General features: G+C 43.1%; 1 protein-coding gene across 1 annotated transcript; it reads left to right on the top strand.

Moving 5' to 3' along the window:
* The first annotated feature begins 4,363 nt into the window (after positions 1-4,363).
* Positions 4,364-17,395, top strand: fbxo45 (F-box protein 45). Its single transcript, XM_060835023.1, has 2 exons — positions 4,364-4,984; positions 12,210-17,395. The coding sequence occupies exons 1-2, from the start codon at positions 4,409-4,411 to the stop codon at positions 12,393-12,395; spliced, it is 762 nt and encodes a 253-aa protein (XP_060691006.1). The 5' UTR covers positions 4,364-4,408; the 3' UTR covers positions 12,396-17,395.
* Positions 17,396-20,696: the final 3,301 nt, after the last annotated feature.

The raw sequence follows: 20,696 nt of genomic DNA on the forward strand, positions 1-20,696 counted from the left end.
AGAGTGTTAGGTGAAGGGGTAAATGTAGGGGAATGGGTCTGGGTGTGTTGTTCTTCGGAGGGTTGGTGTGGACTTGTTGGGCCAAAGGGCCTGTTTCCACACTGTAAGCAATCTAATCTAATCTAATTTTGGTGAATTCCACTGCACAGTCTGAGCTAAGACGAAATTCTGTCTTCACATTGAGGACACCATTGTGTTGTGTGACACTAGCACCATGCTGACTGGGATAGATTTCAAACAAATCCAGCAAACTTGAAACTGGTAATCCATGAGGTGCTGTGGGCCATCAGCAGCAACAGAACTGTGTTGAACCACAGTCTGTAAACTCAAGGATCAAAGACCACATTAGGAGGTAGTTAAGGAATCTGTCCAGGAATGTTTGAATTCAGTAGTTGAATTCATCCTTTGACAGTACTGAGTACTATATTTTTATGGTTAAATATCCAGTGCACACTTTAAAAGCTGCAGTGAATATAGGAACAGGAGTAGGCCATTCAGTCTATGGAGCCCCACCATTTAGTGTAAACATGGTTGATTGAACACTTCAATGATTTTCACCCCACCCCATAACCTTTTATACCATTGATAATCAGACATCTATCAATCTTTACCTGACACTGAAAGACTAAACCCAGATCTTTGGGGTCGAGAATTCCAAAGTTACACCACTCTCCGAATAAATATAATTTCGTATCACTGTCTTATGTGACATCCCCATTATTTTGAAGTTGTGCCCCTTGTTCTAGACTCTCCAACTAGGGGAAGCATAAGTATTTTGTAGATTTCAATGAGATCACCTCTCATTCTTATAAACTTTATGCAATACAGGCTGCCTCTTCCCCCATCTCTCTTCATAGGACAAGTCTGATGAATCTAGTGCACTTCATCAAATTGGCAATAATGCTTCAAAATTGATCAAAATGTTGATTTGGGATTGGGGGATATCATGTTGGGTCAGGTCTGATGGAGTTGATAGGCAGTGTTGTTCGGGGTGAAGGACGGGTTTGCCTGGCGTCAAAACGTGATATTTCTGGATGAAAGCAAATTATTGCGGATGCTGGAATCTGAAACCAAAAGAGAAAATGCTGGAAAATCTCAGCAGGTCTGGCAGCATCTGTAAGGAGAGAAAAGAGCTGACGTTTCAAGTCTAACTGACGCTTTGTCAAAGCTAAAAAGAGGGAGAAATAGGGAGGTATTTATACTAGGCTGAGAGAAAGTGCGTCATGGCTCCAGAAGCAAAGGTAGCAATAAAGAGGTGATAATGACAGTGCATAGAGAGATTATAGGGAGATAGGAGCTGTGAATGACCAAGGCTGAAGCCAGTGCTATGTGACAAAATATGGGGGGGGGGATGGGTGAAGCAGAGGCAAAACAGAAATCAGAGGAAAAAGGTGATGAGAGAGTGGGGAGCGAGAGAAAGATAGACAGTCAATAAATAAGAGGTACAGAATTGAAAAAATATTTTAAAAATAAATGAAATAAAATTATGGAGCAGAATGAAAACAGAGGGGTCAAGATGGGATAATCATGTGAAGTTGTTGAATTCAATGTTGAGACTGGCAGGCTGTAACGTACCTAGTCGGAAGATGAGATGCTGTTCCTCCAGTTTGCATTGAGCTTCAGTGGAACATTGCAGCAGGCCAAGGACAGACATGTGGGCATGGGAGCAGGATTGTGTGTTGAAGTGGCAAGCCACAGGAAGGTCTGGGACCTGACTGCGTACAGATCGAAGGTGCTCAGCAAAGCGATCACCCAGTCGGCGTTTTGTCTCTCCGATTATAGAGGAGACCACATTGGGAGCAACGAATGCAATAGACCAAATTAAAAGAAGTACAAGTGAAACGCTGCTTAATCTGAAATGAGTGTTTGGGGCCTTGGATGGTGAGCATAGAAGAGGTAAAGGGCAGGTGTTGCACCTTCTGCAATTGCATGGGAAGGTGCCGTGTGTGAGGGGAGAGGTGTTAGGTGTGATGGAGGAGTGGACAAGGTTGTCCTGGAGGGAATGATCTCTGCGGAATGCAGACAGGGGAAGGGAAGGGAAGGTGTGTTTAGTGGTGGCGTTGTGTTGGAGTTGATGAAAATGGCAGAGGATTATTCTTTGCATGTGGGGTAAGAACAAGAGGGACCCCTATCCTTGTTCTGGGAGGGGAGGGAGTGAGGGTCGTGGCGCAGGAGATGGACCCAATGCTGTCAAGAGCCCTGTTAACTACTGTAGGTAGGAAGCCACGGTTAGAGAAGAAGGAGCACATAATAAGAGCACCACTTTGGAAAGTGGCCTCATCAGAACAAATGCAGCAGAGGCGAAAGAGCTGAGAGAAAGGGATAGTGTTTGTAAAAATAACCTCAAGTTTCCAGCTGCCTGCCACTTCATGCCACCATGTTGCCTGGCCAACACTTTTGTCATAGACCTCGGTGCAAGCCCCAAGAACAGCATCTCATATTTCACTCGAGGACCCCGCAGCCTCTGGATTCAACATCGATTTCAATAACTTTAGAACTTGATTCAATCCTTCCAAGTTTTCTGTCCACTTTCCCATGGTGGTCCTGTCAATGACATGGGTTGCTTTCAGCCCAGCCTACCCATTCCATCCTATTCATTATCAATTATTTGGCTTCTCTTCTGTTCTGGCTTACCCATAAATAATCCCCCTGTCTGTCTACCTCTTTCATATCTCTCTGTGTGGACTCTGCCTCCATCGATGCACTCACCCTGCTTCAGCAACCCATCTTCTGCATAAATATTACTTTTTCCTAGTTGCGTCAGTTCTGATGAAGATCATAGCAGACTGGAAACTTCAACACTCTCCACTCTTCCCCAGCACTTCTTGCTTTTCTTTGGTTGGTTCAAAGTTAAAAATCACAATTGTAAGACACAGAATTTATCGCAAAAGTGATGTAACTGAAATTATACATTAAAAAATACCTTGATTGTTTGTTAAGTCTCTCATCTGTTAGAATGACCGTGTTAGTTTCACTTCTTTCATATTGTGAGAAACAAAGCTCACTCACTTCAATAATTTCAGTCCGAGACGAGATCTGAATCAGTAGTGTCATTTATTTCACTCTTGCAAGTGGGTGTGATGTCCACCAGGCAGGGACAAAACACACTGAATTCAACAAATACTCGATATTTATATAATTTGGTTCCTACATTTTTTTTCTTATTTCATTGTTCCCCCCACCCCCCCGTTTACAACCTCCATTTCCCTAAGACCGGTACCCATTACTCCTGTTTATCTCTTGTCTTATCCGGCTTTGTCTGTGACAAAATGCTTATTTCTGGCCTCACAAGGCCGTTTGATCTCATCCCATCCTTGGCTTACCATTACCTACTCCCTCCATCTGTGCTGCCCCTCTCAGCATCTTATCATTTAGACTCTTTTAATTGGGGTTTGTTCCTGTTTCTGTAAAAGTGGGAAACAGATGTTTATACCTATTGTTTACACAGGCATATCTGGTTTAACTGCCTCTCTTCACAGAATTTTATCTAGTGCCTGTATTTCTACCATTGTCTTGCAGTCCCATTTCTTTCTTGCGTACATTTTTAGCTAATACAAAAAAACAATTATGCATTTCCTCCACATAGTTTCCATTCTTGTTGACTCAGCTCTTGGTTGAAACAATTACACACTGATGTGAATTCATTTATTTTTATATAATCAATTATAATTGCAGAAGTAACATTAAATATTGTGGGATATAGGTAAATTAAATCACAAATCTTTTTGTAAAAAAGTTACATTCTGAGGTTAACTTTATCTGGGCTGACACCAATTGTTAATGTGTTAAAGGTTTGGGTCCCCATCTTCCGCCTGGGAACCCTCCAACCACAAGGTATGAATTCAGATTTCTCCAGCTTCCTCATTTCCCCTCCCCCCACCTTGTCTCAGTCGGTTCCCTCAACTCAGCACCGCCCTCCTAACCTGCAATCCTCTTCCTGACCTCTCCGCCCCCACCCCACTCTGGCCTATCACCCTCACCTTGACCTCCTTCCACCTATCCCACCTCCATCGCCCCTCCCCCTAGTCCCTCCTCCCTACCTTTTATCTCAGCCGGCTTGGCTCTCTCTCTCTTATTCCTGATGAAGGGCTTATGCTCGAAACGTCGAATTCTCTATTCCTGAGATGCTGCCTAACCTGCTGTGCTTTGACCAGCAACACATTTGCAGCTGTGATCTCCAGCATCTGCAGACCTCATTTTTTACTCGAAGGTTTGGGTCCCTTCATGTTTGTGATTCTTGCGTCACTGTCCTGATGAGGGCGGGGCACGTTCCCGCCAGTGCGTCATGACATCACAGCCCCGCGCGAACGCCCGCCGTGTTGGGTGACGGGTGTGACGCGCACTCAGGAAGTTCGGGACCGCGCACGCACGCGCGCCCGCCCTCCCCGGCGGGGGGGCGCGGGGTAAGATGGCGGCCGGGAAGCTGCCGGCCCGGGTGTTGGAGCTGCTCTTCTCCTACCTGGAGCTGCCCGAGCTGCTGAGCTGCTCGTTGGTTTGCCGCCACTGGAACCGCTGCCTGGAGGCGGACGAGAACAGCGAGGTCTGGAGGAGCGTGTGCCAGCGGCTGCTGAGCGAAGAGGCGCTGAGCTCGGACATCCTGTGTAACCTGAGCAGCTACAAGGCCAAGGCCCGGGCCCTGCGACACGCCTGGAGCTCGGCAGACTGCTCCCGCAACGTCTACATCAAGCGCAACGGCTTCACCCTGCACCGCAACCCGATCGCCCAGAGCACGGACGGTGCCCGCGCTCACATCGGCTTCAGCGAGGGCCGCCACGCCTGGGAGATCTGGTGGGAGGGACCCCTGGGCACCGTGGCTGTCATCGGTGTGGCCACCCGCCGCGCCCCGCTCCAGTGTCAGGGCTACGTGGCCCTGCTGGGCAGCGACGACCAGAGCTGGGGCTGGAACCTGGTGGACAACAACCTGCTGCACAGCGGCGAGGCGGCCGGCAGCTTCCCGCAGTGTAACAACGCGCCCAAATACCAGGTACTGGTGCTGGGGGACAATGTAGGAGGGACATGGGGAGGGCTCTGGGGAAAAGGAGTAAGGGCTGGGGAGAGGACGTAGGGAGATCGGGGTGAGTGTCTAAGGAGGTCGGGGAGAGTACAGGCTCAAGGAAGGGGGTAGGTGTGTCAGCACGAATTGTTGTCGAGTTCAGGGAGACACGGAAGGGGGAAGGAGGGTTTAGAGAAAGGACGATGGGGAGAGATAGGGGAGATAGAGTAGAGGAATCAGAAGATTTTTTAATGTGTCTTATGGATTCATACGTCTCAACAGATGGGTTAGCTTGCTTCCTGCATGTCTGTGTAGTGATACTGCAAGAGAAAACATTGCATGTTTGATAGCAGAAATTCACTATTTTTAGGAGCACAAACAAAACACAATTTTTTTTACTAAGTAGAGAATTTTTTTCCAAACCCTTTCAATGCAGTATATGACACTTACAATGTCAAGGATGAACATTTGTCCACCTCATTTGCAATGTGTTTACTGTTTCTAGTCATATGCACTTGCATTCTCATTCTGACTTTTCAGATTTTTAACTGCCATTTCTACTTGCCTTTTATGTTTCTTCTACCTTTTTGAGCATCTAACTCTGGATCTTTGTATGTTGTCTCCATGAACTTCCAACATTAAGAAAAAATGTAGGGCAGCAAATTCGTGCATCATTTCAGTGTAGCTTCTCCATCCTCCATTAGACAAGGTTATCACTGTTTTCAGAATTCAACTAGACGCATTATGTTTTGTTTTCAGCTGCAAATCATGACATCACAAATCCTGGCCTCAGTGACAATGAATGGAGTCCCCTGTCAATCAAACCCAAATATTATGTTGCTGGAAGTACCTGGGATGGATTTTACCCAGATAATTTGCATTATATAACTCTCCTTCGCTTACTACATGGTGCTGGGGGGAAAAATTCTTCCTGCTGTGTTCAGGAGATTCTGTTTGCGGTAATTTTATTCATGTTTGATGTATCCTGTAAACTAAAACTACAAGACAACCAAGCAACAAACTGACACAGCAAGACCATTTTCACCCTTTCTAATGACTAGAGAGGAAAGAGGAAACCTTGTATATTAAAATCAGAGTCTGAATTGCTCATAGCTCAGCCTTTGTGGAGACAGCTTGCAATTGATATAATAGCATTTGACATTGATTCAGTTATATGAGGTCAATTACTGACTGAATAAATGAAACTTGCATTCCATTAGAATTAGTGACTTCTAATGTTTACACTATTGCACATTCCATTAATGTACTTTGCTGTATACCGGAAGATGCGGATGACTGCTTATAAATAGACTCTGTGTCTCTAGATAATCAAATTATCTATTCAAAATCCATCCCAGATACTTCCGGTAACATAATCTCCTGCCCTGACTAAAGGGGATTCCATTCATTGTCATTGTTTACATAGTATATACTGAGAGCATATACTATTTCACTCAGCCCAACCAATCTTTTCTGGTGTTTACCTCCACTTGAGCCTCTTCCCTACCATTTTAAATCGTCTAATCCCTTGTCTCTTTTTGCATCTTAAGTTAGAGAGATAGGCACCCTATGTTTACCTGGGGAGTGGTGGGTGAGAAAAATATGATGTTGAGAATGAATTGAAGCAATATAACGAAATGTTTAGGAATTAACCTGGGCAGTTGCTGTTTTAATTTTGTCATGGCAAATAAGGGGTTAAAGATTCACCAAAATTGTTTGTGAGCTTAACCGACTATTAGTGTTCAATTTTTCTTAGTTTGCTTATACCTGAAATTTGAGGAGAGGTGAAAGTTTTTCAATTTTCACAAACTTACAGATGTTTACAGCACAGAAGGAGGCCACTTGGCTCATTGTGTCTGCAGCAGTCAGCTACCTACATTAATCCCATTCTTCAGCTCTTGGCTCACAGCCCTGAAGGGGCTAAACCCTGCTTAAGTGCTAATGAGAGTTTCTGACTGAACCACACTTTTAGACAGTGACTTTCTTCAATTCGTGTATAAATATCTGAAGGCATTGTTCATCAATGTGCAAGGCAGTTTAGAGTCATAGAGATGTACAGCATGGAAACAGACCCTTCGGTCCAACCCGTCCATGCTGACCAGATATCCCAACCCAATCTAGTCCCACCTGCCAGCACCTGGCCCATATCCCTCCAAACCCTTCCTATTCATATACCCATCCAAATGCCTCTTACATGTTGCAATTGTATCAGCATCCACCACTTCCTCTGGCAGCTCGTTCCAAACACGTGCCACCCTCTGGGTGAAAAGGTTGCCCCTTATGTCTCTTTTATATCTTTCCCCTCTCACCTTAAACCTATTCCCTCTAGATCTGGACTCCCCTACCCCAGGGAAAAGACTTTGTCTATTTATTCTATCCATGCCCCTCATAATTTTGTAAAACTCTATAAGATCACCCCTCAGCTCCGACGCTCCAGGGAAAACAGCCCCAGCCTGTTCAGCCCCTGTAGCTCAGATCCTCCAACCCTGGCAACATTCTTGTGAATCTTTTCTGAACCCTTTCAAGTTTCACAACATCTTTCCGATAGGAAGGCGACCAGAATTGCACGCAGTATTCCAACAGTGGCCTAACCAATGTCCTGTACAGCTGCAACATGACCTCCCAACTCTTGTACTCAATACTCTGACCAATAAAGGAAAGCGTACCAAACACTTTCTTCACTATCCTATCTATCTGTGACTCCACTTTCAAGGAGCTATGAAACTGCACTCCAAGGTCTCTTTGTTCAGCAACACTTCCTAGGACCTTACCATTAAGTGTATAAGTCCTGCTAAGATTTGCTTTCCCAAAATGCAGTTCTTCGCATTTATCTGAATTAAACTCCATCTGCCAGTTTTCAGCCTATTGGCCCATCTGATCAAGATCCTGTTGTAATCTGTCCACTACACTTCCAATTTTGGTGTCATTGGCAAACTTTCTAACTGTACCTCTTATGCTTGCATCCAAATCATTTATGTAAATGACAAAAAGTAGAGGACCCAGCACCGATCCTTGTGGCACTCCACTGATCACAGGCCTCCAGTCTGGAAAACAACCCTCCACCACTCCCCTCTGTCGTCTACCATTGAGCCAGTTCTGTATCCAAATGGCTAGTTCTCCTTGTATCCCATGAGATCTAACCTTGCTAATCAGTCTCCCATGGGGAACCTTGTCGAATGCCTTACTGAAGTTCATATAGATCACATCTACTGCTCTGCCCTCATCAATCTTCTTTGTTTCTTCTTCACAAGTTTGTGAGACATGATTTCCCACGCACAAAGCCATGTTGACTATCCTGAATCAGTCATTGCCTTTCCAAATACATGTACATCCTGTCCCTCAGGATTCTCTCCAACACCGAGATCAGGCTCACTGGTCTGTAGTTCCCTGGCTTGTCTTTACCACCCTTTTTAAACAGTGGCACCACATCGCCAACCTCCGGTTTTTCACACACCTCACCTGTGACTATCGATGATACAAATGCCTCAGCAAGAGGCCCAGCAATCACTTCTCTAGCTTCCCACATAGTTCTCAGATCAGGTCCTGGGGATTTATCCACCTTGAACCGTTTCAAGACATCCAGCACTTCCTCCTCTGTAATCTGGACATTTTGCAAGATGTCACCATCTATTTCCCTACAGTCTATATCTTCCATATCCTTTTCCACAGTAAATACTGATGCAAATTTAATTAAAATAGTTAATAGCTGCAGGTGTAGATTTCTCTTTTAAAAGGTATTATGTCCTGTTAATATCAATGAGTCTACTTGAAGTTTTAAAGAGAGAAATCAGATCGGCACTGCGTAGAGAGCTTTAAACTAAACAGTTGGGGTGGGTTCATAGGAGAATACAGTTTCTTAGGAGTAGTAGACCAAATGTCATCAGAATTATGAGACAAAATAGATATCGCTGGAAAAGCTTTGTAGATCTGGCAGCGTCTGTGGAGAGAAATCAGAGTTAACATTTCGAGTTGATGACCTTTCCTGTGTTCTGAGGAACAGCATCCACAATTCCTATCGTCACCAGATTTATGCTAATTTGGAGCTGTAATGTCTAATGAAACAGGATTGATGAATGACTTCATAGTAAAGGATCCTTGGGGTAAGAGTGGTCAAATCATAATAAAAGCATTCAGTTTGAGGATGAGTAATTTTGATCTGAAATGAGTGTCTTTAAACTTTAGCAAAGCCAATTTGTAAGGATACAGAGGCAGAAATGACTGAAGTTTAATTTGAGAATATTGATTAAAAAATGAGAGAGAAGCAATAGCAAACATATAAGGAGCTATAACTCAAAAGATGCACTCTGTTAAGAAAAGAAGGTACCATGAGATGCAGACATCATCTAAGGCTAATTTAGAATTGTATCAAATTGATAGAAAAGAAGTGTGGTGCTAAAAAGCCTGGTGGTAGCCCAGAGAAATAACACTTTACAAACAGCACAGATGTTTTTGTAAAAAAAAATGGAGAAGTTTGATGTGAGAAGCTAATAAGAAATGTAAAACCAAAGTAAAAGTTTCTACAAATATGTGAAAAGGAGAGTAGTTAAAGTAAGTGTCAGTCCCTTAGGAAATGAGATTGGGGAATGAATAATGAAATAATGAATAAGAAAATGGCAGAGATATTGAACAAATATCTTGTGCTTGCACCTTCTACTGTAAAGATACAATCCTAAAAACAGTAGAAATACAAGATTCAAAAAGGGGCTTTCAAACAAGCACAGTCACCAAACAAAAAGTGTACCAGGAAACCTAATGGGACTAAAGCCTGAATAGATAGTAATGTATTGGTTGTAATCTTCCAAAATTCCTTAGGTTCTTGAAAGGACTAAGCGTATTGGAAAACTTCAAATGTAACGCTGCCATTCAGGAGAGGAGGGAAACAGAGCATGAAACTAGTTAACTGTAGGCCAGTTTGTCTAATCTCTACCTGTTGGAAAACTCTACTCTATTACAAAGGATGTAATAGTAGAACATTTAGAAAATCATACTACAATCAGGCAGAGTTAACGTGATCTTGTGAAAGGAAAGTAGTCTTTGACAAATTTCTTAGGCATCTTTGAGGATGTAACAAGCAGGGCAAATAAAGGAAACCAATTGTGTATTAGGTTTACCACAAAACATTTTATGAGGTACTACATAAATGCTTGTTAAACGAGAAAATCTTCCAGTGGAGAGGTTGATGTATTATCCTGGGTAGAAATTGGATAATACTGAGGAAACCGATTCCATAATAAATTGGTCATTTTCAGACTGGCAGAGTATGACCACGCTTGAGGGGCTGAATGACCTACTCTTGCTCCTACTTACAATGTTAGTACCAGACCGCTTCTATAAGGTAAATCGACGTTTCGGGCGTAAGCCCTTCTTCAGGAATGAGGAGGGTGTGCCAAGCAGGCTAAGATAAAAGGTAGGGAGGAGGGACTTGGGGGAAGGGGCATTGGAAATACGATAGGTGGAACGAGGTTAAGGTGAGGGTGATAGGCTGGAGAGGGGGTGGGGGCGGAGAGGTTGGTAAGAAGATTGCATGTCAAGAAGGCGGTGCTGAAACCAATTCCAATACCGAACAACCCAGATGGCCTCCTTCTTCAAAGACCGCAATTTCCCCTCAGACGTGGTTGACGATGCTCTCCACCACATCTCCTCCATTTCCCACTCCTCCGCCCTTGAACCCTGCCCCTCCAATTGCCACCAGGACAGAACCCCACTGGTCCTCACCTACCACCCCACCAACCTCCAGATACATCGTATCATCCTTTGTCATTTCTACCACCTCCAAACAGACCCCACCACCAAGGATATATTTCCCTCCCCACCCCTATCAGCGTTCCGGAAAGACCACTTTCTCTGCAATTCCCTCGTCAGATCCACACCCCCCATCAACCCAATCTCCACTCCCGGCACCTTCCCCTGCAACTGCAAGAAGTGCAAATCTTGCGCCCACACCTCCCCGCTCACTTCCCTCCAAGACCCCAAGGGATTCTTCTATATCCGTCAGAAATTCACCTGCACCTCCACACACATCATTTGCTGCATCCGCTGCACCCGATGTGGCCTCCTATACATTGGGGAGACAGGCCGCCTACTTGTGGAACGTTTCAGAGAACACCTCTGGGACACCCGCATCAACCAACCCAACTGCCCCGTGGCTGAACACTTCAACTCCCCCTCTCACTCCGCCAAGGACATGCAGGTCCTTGGCCTCCTCCATCACCAGACCATGGCAACATGACGCCTCGAGGAAGAGCGCCTCATCTTCTGCCTAGGAACCCTCCAACCACAAGGGATGAATGCAGATTTCTCCAGCTTTCTCATTTCCCCTCCCCCCACCTTTTCTCAGTCCCAACCCTCAGACTCAGCACCGATCTCTTGACCTACAATCTTCTTCCTGACCTCTCTGCCCCCACCCCCTCTCTGGCCTATCACCCTCACCTTAACCTCCTTCCACCTATCGTATTCCCAACGCCCCTCCCCCAAGACTCTCCTCCCTACCATTTATCTTAGCCTGCTTGGCACACCCTCCTCATTCCTGAAGAAGGGCTTATGCCCGAAACGTCGATTCTCCTGCTCCTTGGATGATGCCTGGCCAGCTGCGCTTTTCCAGCAACACATTTTAAAGCTCTGATCTCCAGCATCTGCAGTCCTCACTTTCTCCTAGCTTCTATAAGGTATAAACACTTGCGTTGGGGGGGGAGGGGGGGTAATATGCAAAAGGATGATCTGATAGAATTATGAAATAGTTTTATTCAACACACAGAGAAGATGTTTCCACTACTGCGGATAGCCACAGTAAGGAGTCATGAAGTGAGCTTGTCATTCGTGAATCTGAAAGTCTTTACCCAGGAAGTGGTGAGAATCTGGAATTTGTAACTGTGTGGATTAGCCAAGGCATCCAACATTGGCATATATAAAAGGAGGCTAAATTAGCAACATGAGAAAGAACCTTATGCTGTAGCAAGATAAGTATACTGAGTTGGAACATAAATAACCTGTTTCATTAATGAGTAGCTCTTGTGCTGTAAGTTATGTGAAATACTGTGTAAGCCAGATATATTAAAAAGTGACCCTCAAAATCGTAGTACTCTGGGGAGTTATACTCTACCCTGAGCAAACACAGAGAGAAACTCAGCTGAAATCTCAAATGGAAATAAATCTTGATTATATTGATAAATCTTCTGTCTCTTCTTTTTATAAATCTGTTGCCTACTTCTTTCTACAGATTGGGGAAAGGATACGTGTCATTCTCGATATGGAAGACAAGACTTTAGCATTTGAAAGAGGCTATGAATTTCTTGGCGTAGCTTTCCGAGGCTTGCCAAAAGCATGTCTGTATCCGGCGGTATCAGCGGTTTATGGTAACACTGAGGTGACTATGGTGTATCTGGGCAAACCACTTGATGGTTGATAGTGGGCAAACTGCATGAGTTTACGTCTTAGAACCAAAGGAAGCTGCTCAAAGGGCCGTGGATAGTCTTGTCAATTCCCGGCAATCAAAAGGAGCAATGTGCAGTAGTCCAAGGGAGTGCAGTGAGGACTGCCAACTGGCAGAACCCATATGGCTGGATCACCATTGTATATATGTCTAAATAATCTGTGTGTATGTAGTGACGTTGGCTGTCTGTTTTACTGTAACATGCTGTGTACAATTTCACTATAATGATGGGCAGGGGGTGGGAACAGAGTCAGGCTGTAACTCAAATCATTTTACTAACTGGAGATTTCACGTAAAATTGTGTACCCTAGCTGCATCTTGAAACACATTTGATTGTGATCGAATGCTGCACAGCTCAGGATTTTAAATTATTTATTACTGTGACACGGGCTGGACTCGCAAGGAGGTATCTTCTGGGGATGGGAGGGTGGGAATTTGAATGAAGTAGTGTGGATAACGTCACGTGGATCGTTGCATGGCAGGTCTATGCCAAAGGGTAGGTGTTGGTGGTGGAGACTGACATGTAAACATTTTAACAGTTGGTTCCTTAAAAGAAACAGTTTACACTTTGCCACTTGACAGTATCCTGATTCTCTTGTCCTTGATCACATTTTGTTGATTCAATTTCAGGCTGTGTTATCAACAGTAAAGGAACTCTCTCTGCCTTCTTTACCACCAGTTCTTCATTTTCTTCTTTGTTCCTATTTCAAGTTTTACAGAGCAAAGTGCAAAGTTGTATCTAATGGTACAATCTGAGCCATGCCTGTTTAGAAAATGGTTTGCAAGGGGGTTGACTTAATATCCAGTTTCACTTCAATCTCACTGAACCCATCAAAAGCTGCAGCACAAACTGACAAGTTCTTTTGAACTGGGTGGTTTATTCTCGGGGCTGTTAGATAGTGTTAGTGGTCAACGTTTCAGCTTTTTAAAAAATGAGTTTGTTTTGCGAGCTCTGCGATGAATGCACTCAATTGACAAATTCAGATGCATGTTGTATCCTGAAGTGCACATAACTTTCGGCAGTTCCCTGATGAATGCACCAGCTAAACAGTTATTCATGTTATTTGTTTCTATTTGAATCTTGCTGGAGCGCTGGAATAAAATGTACAGGACTATAGAGTCATACAGCATGGACTGGAATCTAATTCCACTGTGAATTTGAAACAAAAACAGAAATTGTTGGAAAAGCTCAGCAGGTTTGGCAGCATCTGTGGAGAGAAATCAGAGTTAACTTTTCAGGTTGAGTCACCCTTCCTCAGGAAGGCCCTGATCTTCAAACAGGATTGCAAGGTGATTTTAGCCATTTTGGGGAATGGTACTGGGTGCCATTATATACACCTGAAATTTCTCTGGAAAGCTTTCCAAACATTCCTGGGGTCAGGAAATGGAGATATGCCCTGGCCATATGGTGCAACCCCACTCAGGTTTCCCACAAATTTCATTTGATTCTGGGGGTCAGTTTGTTGATCTGGTTTCCATACCAGTGGAGTTGGAGTAGTCTGTTTTAGAAATATGCTACTGGGTAGATGAGAGCAACCCCAGTGGTTAGGCCTGGAGCCTTCACCTTTAGCCCAGCTATTGTACAGTGACAACTGGGCCTAATTTTAATTTGAATTTCCAACATGGGAGGGTATTTATTTGGAAAAGAAAGTATCCAAATGTGAAGTTGTGCATTTACTGCGCATTTCTGTCTACTACAAGGCAGTCTTGATGAAGTGTATTGCTGCTATAGAATTGTATTTCTGTTATTTTTCTGTATTTTTGTAACTTTGATTAAGTTTTTGTGTTATGGACATGATGAACATGGTATTTTGCTATTTACGAACTTTTATTTGTGCATATGTCATGGATTTTCATTTGTGAGCAATTTTAAATGATCTGAATTTTTTTTTGTAATGTAAAGGAGTCATTTTACCCTGAGAATGAATTGGTAAAAGATGAGAGATCTTTAACTTTGACCGTGAGATTGCAGAGCATGGCTGAGGCTGCTTGACAATACACTACACCTTCCTTATGGGCATTAAGACACAATGAGGAGAGTTGGAATTCTGCACTATATTAAATGTATGTTTTCCAGTTATCCTCATGTAAAACATGACCTCATGTGTCTTAGAATAAGGTCATCACTGCTTTATCTCAAGAGTCACAACTGGCACGTTAAATAAATTACAAAGGAACTTGAGGGAAGTGTAATAATTAGTCTGTTCTTTCAGGATTTCTATTATTGTCAAATAGTAAAACCATTTTGTTTATGCTTTAGCTAGTTTAGAACATAAGATCCTCAAATATCTGTTTCTGTGTACTAAATTAGACAGTGTCCTTATGATCCTTATGAAAGCGGACATCTGACCTTCAGATACTTCAGTTGCCATTTCTGTATTAGGGAGAGAATGAGAACCCTGGAGAAATCCTTTCACCAGAGATTCACCTAGAGGAGTCTTTGATTTTAAGCAGTCAATCCAGAGTCTCTCTTTCTTTTTTTCTTGGTTTGTGCTGAAATTTACCTGACCTATCTATTTCTGCCTTTGTACATAGTTTTATCTGTAAATAAATCTGGAGTAGTTTTCAGTCTGGACAATGGTCTTGCAGCTGGAATTTGTTTCTTTTGCAATGATAGGATTAAAAGAAAGCCTAGCTCAGCATTTAAATAGAGTCATAGACTCTATTGACTCATAGAGATGTACGGCTTCGGTCCTACTCGTCCATGCCAACCAGATATCCTAAATTAATCTAGTCCCGTTCATCAACATTTGGTCCATATCCCTCTAAACCCTTTCTGATAATGCACCCATCCAGGTGCCTTTTAAATGTAATTGTATCAGCCGCCTCCACCACATCTGGCAACTTATTCCACGCATACACCACCACCTGCATGGAAAAGTTGCCCTTTAGGTCCCTTTTAAGTCTTTTCTTCCCCCCCTCACCTTAAATCTTTGCCCTCTAGTTTTGGACTCCCCTACCCCTGGGATAAGACCTTGGCTATTTACCTTATTCATGCCCCTCATGATTTCATGAACCTCTAGAAGGTCACCCCTTAGCCTTCAACGCTTCAGGGAAATAGTCCCAACCTATTCAGCCTCTTCCTATAGCTTAAATCCTCCACCCCGGTAAGATCCTTGTAATTTTTTTCTGAATCCTTTCAAGTTTCACAACATCTTTCCAGAATTGAATGCAGTATTCCAAAAGTTGTGTAACCGATATGCTGTGCAGCTGCAACATGACTTCCCAACTCATACGCAATGCACTGACCAATAAAGGCAAGTGTACCAAACGCTACCTTCACTCCCCTGTCTCCCTTCAACTCCCCTTTGAAGGACTATGAACCTGTGCCCCAAGGCCTCTTCTGCTTAGGGTTGAGGTGGCAGTATCTGTTTTCTTAAACATTCATGCAGGAAGTACAATTGTTTGCGGGTGGAACTCTCTCGGATGGCATTTTTTTCCCATCTTCAGGCAAGTTGTAGCGTGTTGCGCCCATAGGTTTTTACAAGGTTTGTGAAGGTTTGTAGCTCAGGATGCTCTTCTGTTTGGCAACACTCCCCGGGACCTTCCATTAAGTATAAAAGTCCTGCCCTGATTTGTTCCACTGAAATGAAGCACCTCGCATTTATCTAAACTAAAATCCAACTGCCGGTCCTTGGCACATTTGCTTATCTAAGAAGGTCCTGTTGTACTCTAAGGTAACCCTCCTTTTCATCACTGCCATTTTGTTTTGCCATTTATCTCAGGTGCTCAATAGCTTTCCTTAGTGAATCAACAAGGTGCACATATTCCAAATAAGATTCGACATTAAAATATGAAGAATTGTGTTCATTGATGGATGGGTACTGGAACAGGAGGATAGAGATACTAAAGCTTAGGGAAGTGTCTGTCGATGTTGTTCAGATAGATATCCAGAAGGCTTTTATTGGCTTTCCATATAAGAGATTATTAGGAAAAAGAAACATTTAGAATTGAGGGTAACCTTCTGATAGTGGCTGAGAAGCAAGAGACAAAGGGTAGAGATAGAAGTCATGAGCTAAGTAGTATTCCTTCTGGATCTGCATTATGCTACAACTTTATACTATTTCTGTCAATGATAGAACAGATCCAGTTTGCAAAAGATACTGAGTTACAAGACACCATAAGTGGTTTAGCAGAGAGCAGGAGACGTAAAAAGAGATGTGAAAAGATTTAGTGAGTGGGTATAAACTGGCTGAAGTCCAATCTGTGAAAGAGTATCAGAACACTCATTTTGGATCCATGGAAGATAAATCTCTCACTTTTTCTCCTAATGGCATTCATGGAGCAGCAGACAGATTTTGGGTCTTTGTACACAAGTTGCTAAAACTATGATGCACAGGTATGGAAATTAAGAAACCTGGTGTGCATTCACTCAAATTTATGCAGTTACTGGTGTGATCAACTTGTGTTTTCATTAATATTTAAACAAGTGGATCAATAAGGGAATCTAGCCACCTCCTCATGGTGTCTAATGTAAGGGCAGCTCAGTGGCTAGCACTGCTGTCTCAGCACCAGGGATCCAGGTTTGATTCTAGCCTTGGGCAATTGTCTGCGTGGAATTTGCCCATTCTCCATGTCTGTGGGGGTTTCTTCCCACAATCCAAAGATGTGCAGGTCAGGTGAATTTGGAACGCTAAATTGCCCATAATGTTCATGGATGTGTAGGTTAGGTACATTAGTCAGGGGTAAATAGAGGATTGGGTAGAAAAATGGCAAACAAACTTTAATCTGGAGAAGAATAAGATAATGCATTTGAGAACACTAACAAGGTAAGGGAATACACAATAAATGGTAGGATACTGAAAGGAGTAGAGGGATCAAGGATTGCATATCCATCGATCCCTGAAAGTATGGGGCATGTAGATAAGGTAGTCAAGCAGGTATCACAATACATGCATTTCTGAGGTAATGCATAGAATTTGAGATCTGCTAGCACTGTGCATAAATGACTAGTTACAAAGCTAGAGTATTGCATGCAATTGTAGTCACTGCAATACAGGATGGGTATGATTGCAGTTGAACAACATTTATTAAATTATTCTGTCTGGTAGGAATTATTCTGTAAACCAGTTTAATATAATCAGGTTTGTATTTTGTTGGGATAGTATGTTGGAGTGAACAGCCTACTTCATTACTGTAAACTGTGATGATTCCAATATTGTCTAATTGTGCAGCAAATGTCTTGCATCCTCACATTGAAAATCTTTCCACCAATTAAAAAACGCATGTCAGGTGTGGAATGGAAGAGTCTCCAATTACCTGGATGGGTTCTGCTGCGACATTCCAGAAGCTCAATACTAAAGCCAAATCAGAACATTTGATTGGCACCACATCCACCACCTTCAACACTCATCCACCACTGGTATAGTGTGTACCATCGACAGGATGCACTATAATAATTCACCAAGGTTCCATCAACACCACTCTACCATCTAGAAAGGAGAACCACCACTGAAAATTCTCATCCAAGATATAAAGCATCTTGACTTAGAGTCATAGAGATGTACAGCATGGAAACAGACCATGGTCCAACCCATTCAGGCCGACCAGTTATCCCAACCAAATCTAATTCCACCTGCCAGCACCTGGCCCATATCTCTCCAAACCCTATTCATATACCCAATCAAATGTTGTAATTGTACCAGCCTCCACCACTTACGCTGGCAGCTCATTCTTTCCCCTCACACCCTAAATCTATGCCCTCTTGTTCTGGACTCCCCCACCCCAGGGAAAAGATTTTGCCTATTTACCCCATCCATGCCCTTCAATTTTGTAAACCTCTATAAGGTTACCCCTCAGCCTCCAACGCTCCAGGGAAAACAGCCCTGTTGAGCCTCTCCCTATAGCTCCAACCCTGGCAACATCTTTGTGAATCTTTTCTGAACCCTTTCAAGTTTCACAACATCTTTCCGATAGGAAGGAGACCAGAATTGCACACAATATTCCAATACTGGCCTAACCAATGTCCTGTACGGCCGCAACATGACCTCCCAACTCCTGTACTCAATACTCTGACCAATAAAGAAATGCCTTCTTCACTATCCTATCTACCTGCGACTCCACTTTCAAAGAGCTATGAACCTGCACTCCAAGGACTCTTTGTTCAGCAACACTAGAGCATTACCATTAAGTGTATAAGTCCTGCTAAGATTTGCTTTCCCAAAATGCAACACCTTGCATTTTTCTGAATTAAACTCTGCCAGTTCTCAGCCCATTGGCCCATCAGGTCAAGATCCTCCTGTAATCTGAGGTAACCCTCTTCGCTTTCCACTACACCTCTGATTTTGGTGTCATCTGCAAACTTACTAACTGTACCTCTTATGCTTGTGTCCAAATCATTTATGTATATGACTTGGAACTGTACATTCACTGTCACTTCTGTCAAAAATGTGGAACTCCCTAACAGCATTATACCTATGTCCCAAAGACTGCAGCAGTTCAAAAATGCAGCTGTCCTCCACCACCTCAAAGGCAAATGGAAATGGATAATAAACGCTGGCCCAGCCAGTGATGCCTGCATTCCAATAATAAATGTATTAATAGTGCTTGAACACAAAAATTGATACCCAGTTGATACCCTAGTGCAGTACAGTGGAGTACTACATTGTAGGAGGATGTCATCGCTCAGATACATTAAAAAACTGGAGCATAGGTGGATAATTGGAACTGGGGTACAAATCAGCATGTCATTATTAGATGCAATAGACTTCAGGATACTTGGTAGTATATTAGCATGGATGGAGGATTGGCTAACAGAAAGCAGTGAGTAATGACAAGGGGACATTTTCAGGATGGGTCAGGGTCATAATTGTTTACAATATATAATAATGACCTGGAAGAGGAGGTGAATGTATTATAGTCAAGTTTGCAGATGACACAAAAATAGCTGGGAAGTGGGGATGACACAGAGATCCTGCAGAGAGATATACAGATTAAGAAAGTGGGCAAATGGAATACTGTGTACAAAAATCATTTGGTAAGAAGAATAGGAGCATAGAATATTTTCTAAATGGGGGAAGGCTGTGGAAATCTGAGGCACAAAGGGACTTGGGAATCCTACTTCAGGATTCTCTGAAGGTTAACGTGCAGGTTCAGTTGGCGGTTAAGATAGCAAATGCAGTGTTCATTTCAAGAGGGGTAGAATACAAGAGCAGGGATGTACTGCCGAGGCTGAAAGGGGTCTGGTCAGACCATATTTGGAATATTGTGAGCAGCTTTGGAGGTGTGCAAGATTGGTCCATGGGCTGAATGGCTTGACATATGAGGAACGGATGAGATCTCTGGGCCTATACTCAATAGAATTTAGAAGGATGAGGGAGGATCTGATTGAAACTTTCAGAATACTTTCACTGTCTATGTACTAATGACTTGGATGAGAAAAGTGAATATTATATATAGATTGGGTGTAGAGAAGATGTTTCCACTATTAGGAGAGACTCGGACATGAGGGCACAGTCTCAGAGTGAAGAGATGGTCCTCTATAACTGCAATGAGGAGGAATTTCATCAGCCATGAGTCTGTGGAACTCATTTCCACAGAAGGCTATGGTGGCAAAGTCATTGAGTATATTTAAAACAGAAATGGGTTTTTGATTATTAAGGGGATCAAAGGTAACGGGGAGAAGGCAGGAGAAACATATCAATCATGATCAAATGGCAAAGCAGACCTGATGGACCGAATGGCCTAATTCTGTTCCTCTATCTTATGGCTGTATGGTTATTCACTTGGTGGGAAGAATAGAGGAACCAATATTATTTAAATGGAGAAAGACTGCTTAAATCACAAAAAGCTAGCAGCCAAGTTTAGTGGGTAATAAGGACAGCAAATGAAATGTTATTTCAAGAGGAGCCTTTATTCATTTTGAACTCCCCAACCTTAAGAGAAAAGATCTTTGCTCTTCAACTTATCTATGCCCCTCATGATTTTATAAACCTTGATAAGGTCACCCCTCAACCTCCTAGACTCCAGTCAAAAATGCCCCAGCCTATCCAGCTTATTTTTATAATTCAGGCCCTTTATTCCTGGTAAATCTTTTCTGTATCCTCTCTAGTTTGATAACATCGTTCCTATGACAGGGCGACCAGAACTGCACACAGTACTCCATAAGAGGCCTCATTCTGTACAACCTCAACATAACATCTCACCTCCTATACTCAAACGTCTGAGCACTTTCTTACGTACTTTCTTAACCACCCTGTCTACCTGCGACACAAATTTTAAAGAATTATGTACCTGAACCCCTCAATCTCTTTGCTCTACAACAGTACTCAGGGC

Source organism: Hemiscyllium ocellatum, chromosome 13, assembly GCF_020745735.1.
Source record: "Hemiscyllium ocellatum isolate sHemOce1 chromosome 13, sHemOce1.pat.X.cur, whole genome shotgun sequence".
Taxonomy (NCBI): domain Eukaryota; kingdom Metazoa; phylum Chordata; class Chondrichthyes; order Orectolobiformes; family Hemiscylliidae; genus Hemiscyllium; species Hemiscyllium ocellatum.

Coding starts and splice junctions, on each gene's coding strand:
- fbxo45 (XM_060835023.1), top strand. CDS start 4,409: ATGGCGGCCGGGAAGCTGCCGGCCCGGGTGTTGGAGCTGCTCTTCTCC. Junction 4,985..12,209: donor ACAACGCGCCCAAATACCAG/GTACTGGTGCTG, acceptor TTCTTTCTACAG/ATTGGGGAAAGGATACGTGT.